Source organism: Salvelinus sp. IW2-2015, linkage group LG30 (genome assembly GCF_002910315.2).
Source record: "Salvelinus sp. IW2-2015 linkage group LG30, ASM291031v2, whole genome shotgun sequence".
In the NCBI taxonomy this organism is placed as follows: domain Eukaryota; kingdom Metazoa; phylum Chordata; class Actinopteri; order Salmoniformes; family Salmonidae; genus Salvelinus; species Salvelinus sp. IW2-2015.
The window spans coordinates 3,280,549-3,282,442 of record NC_036869.1 but is presented as its reverse complement, the minus strand read 5'-3'; the positions used below and the strand labels follow the sequence as shown (position 1 = coordinate 3,282,442).

The 1,894-nt window shown below is 42.9% G+C and overlaps 1 protein-coding gene across 1 annotated transcript in view; it reads left to right on the top strand.

Annotated features, from left to right (window-relative positions):
• The window catches only part of LOC139023252 (octapeptide-repeat protein T2-like), a gene marked incomplete at its 3' end in the record, with an annotated part of 2,024 nt that extends 477 nt beyond the window's left edge, over positions 1-1,547 (top strand). Inside the window, exon 3 of the mRNA XM_070435996.1 lies at positions 1,476-1,547. Coding sequence (XP_070292097.1) covers positions 1,476-1,547 — 72 coding nt within the window. The remainder of the gene's footprint in view (positions 1-1,475) is intronic.
• Positions 1,548-1,894: the final 347 nt, after the last annotated feature.

Here is a 1,894-nt window from a genome sequence, read left to right as displayed (position 1 = left end):
TTAATGACCAATTACAGCAGGGAGAAATCTCTTCTCTGTGGTGTGGGTGTGTGGGGAGGGGACAGAGAGAAGAGGGAGAGAGGGTGGGATAAGCATCTTTCTGAACAGAAAACTGTCAGTAGCCTGTCTTTTCTTTTCAACTTATTACAATTTTGAAAGAACCACTTTTATTTCTACAACTTTTCACCTGGTTACTGAATGTGCAAGAAAATAGAGGAAGCTGAACTATAATCCAAGTTCCTCTGGCATATCTTTTTTCTCCAATTTCTAGTTCTGCCCTGCAGCCTTTTTTTTCCAAATACTGCGACCTGGCAGGATCCAAAAGAATGAACTGCTCGCTGTTTACAATAACTGTTTGATGAGAAGTATCTGGATGACATTCAGTCAGAGTCACTTGAGTTGTACAATCTCCTCTGCATAGCCAGAGTATGAGCTAGCCTTTCATCTATATGATCACTTGTTCAGGCAATTTAGTCAGCGAATGAAAATTGAGAGAAGCACAATTTCTCCTTTATAGCGCAATACCAATAGCGTACCACGAGAGAGAGACAGTGTACGTAATGACTCAAGAGGCCAACAGTTTACGTATGGCATGTAATGTTGCCTCGTCTCATGCTTAGCCATTGAATTCTACTGTGCATTTTAGGGGAAAAATGCATACACTAGAATGCCTTTCAAGCCAATCAGAAAGGAGTATTTAACAATGCCATGGTATAAATTAAGATAACTCCCACCAGAGAAAAAACGGCTTCTCTCATTTCATCTTTGGCCAGATAGATATGCATAGAAAATATGATCTGAAGGCTAAGTMATATGAGTCTTTCATGAAATCTAACGATACCATATATCTAAGCATGTTTCCCTCTCGTAAATCCAAACTGGATTTTCTTCAGTACAGTACAGTACATTCAATCTCTATAATATAGCCTAGTGATATTGGCAAATAAAGAGATAAAAGGCAAGCCATTGATATTAATCTCTCCGTTTAATAAAGGTGTTATAGGCCTTTTAATGTAGTTTACGTCCCAAATGGCACCCTATTCCCTATGTAGTGCACTAATTTTGACCTGGGCCCATAGGGTAGAGCACTATAAAGGGTATAAGGGTGCCATTTGAGACTTAGCTTTAATATTTCCTCAGTTTTCGTCCCATCTTTTGGTTTCTGAAATGGATAAGGATTCGACCGGATTAAAGCACACCAATTAGCTATTTACTCTGGTGAGGTTAATGAAGGATTAAACCATGAGTTAGGACCTCTCAGAGACCCCCAGCCCAGACCCCATCTACAGCACCATAAGACTATAGGCTCAGCCACTCACAAACGTACAAATAGGGAGAGAGGAGAAGAGTATGAGAGGGAGAGAAGAGAGAGGAGAAGAGGAAGAGGGAGAGAAAAGGAAGAGTGAGAGAACAGCGAGAGAAAGAGGAACAGGAGAGGGAGGAAGAAGAGAGGTAGAGACGGAGAAGAGGAGAGAGGGAGAGAGAGAGCAGAGAGGGAGAGACAAGAGGAGAGAGGAGAGGAGAACAGTGAGAGAGAGAGAGAACAGGAGAGAGGGAAAAGAAAGGAGAAGGAGCAAGAAACAGCGAGAGAGGAGAGGAAGAGGAGGAGAGGGGAGAACAGGAGAGAGGAGAACAGGAGAGAGGGAGAGAAGAGGAGAGAGAGAACAGGAGAGAGGAGAAAGAGAAGAGAGAGGAGAGAGGGACAGAGAGAAAGGAGAGAGTGAAAGAGAAACAGGAAGAGAGAGAGAACAGGAGGACGAGGGAGAGAAAAAGTGAGAGAGGTGAGAGAACAGTGAGAGAGAGAGAAACAGGATGAGAGGGAGAGATAAGGAGAGAGTGAGAACATTGAGAGAGAGAATTGAGACAGGAGAGAGGGAGAGAAAAGGATGAGAGT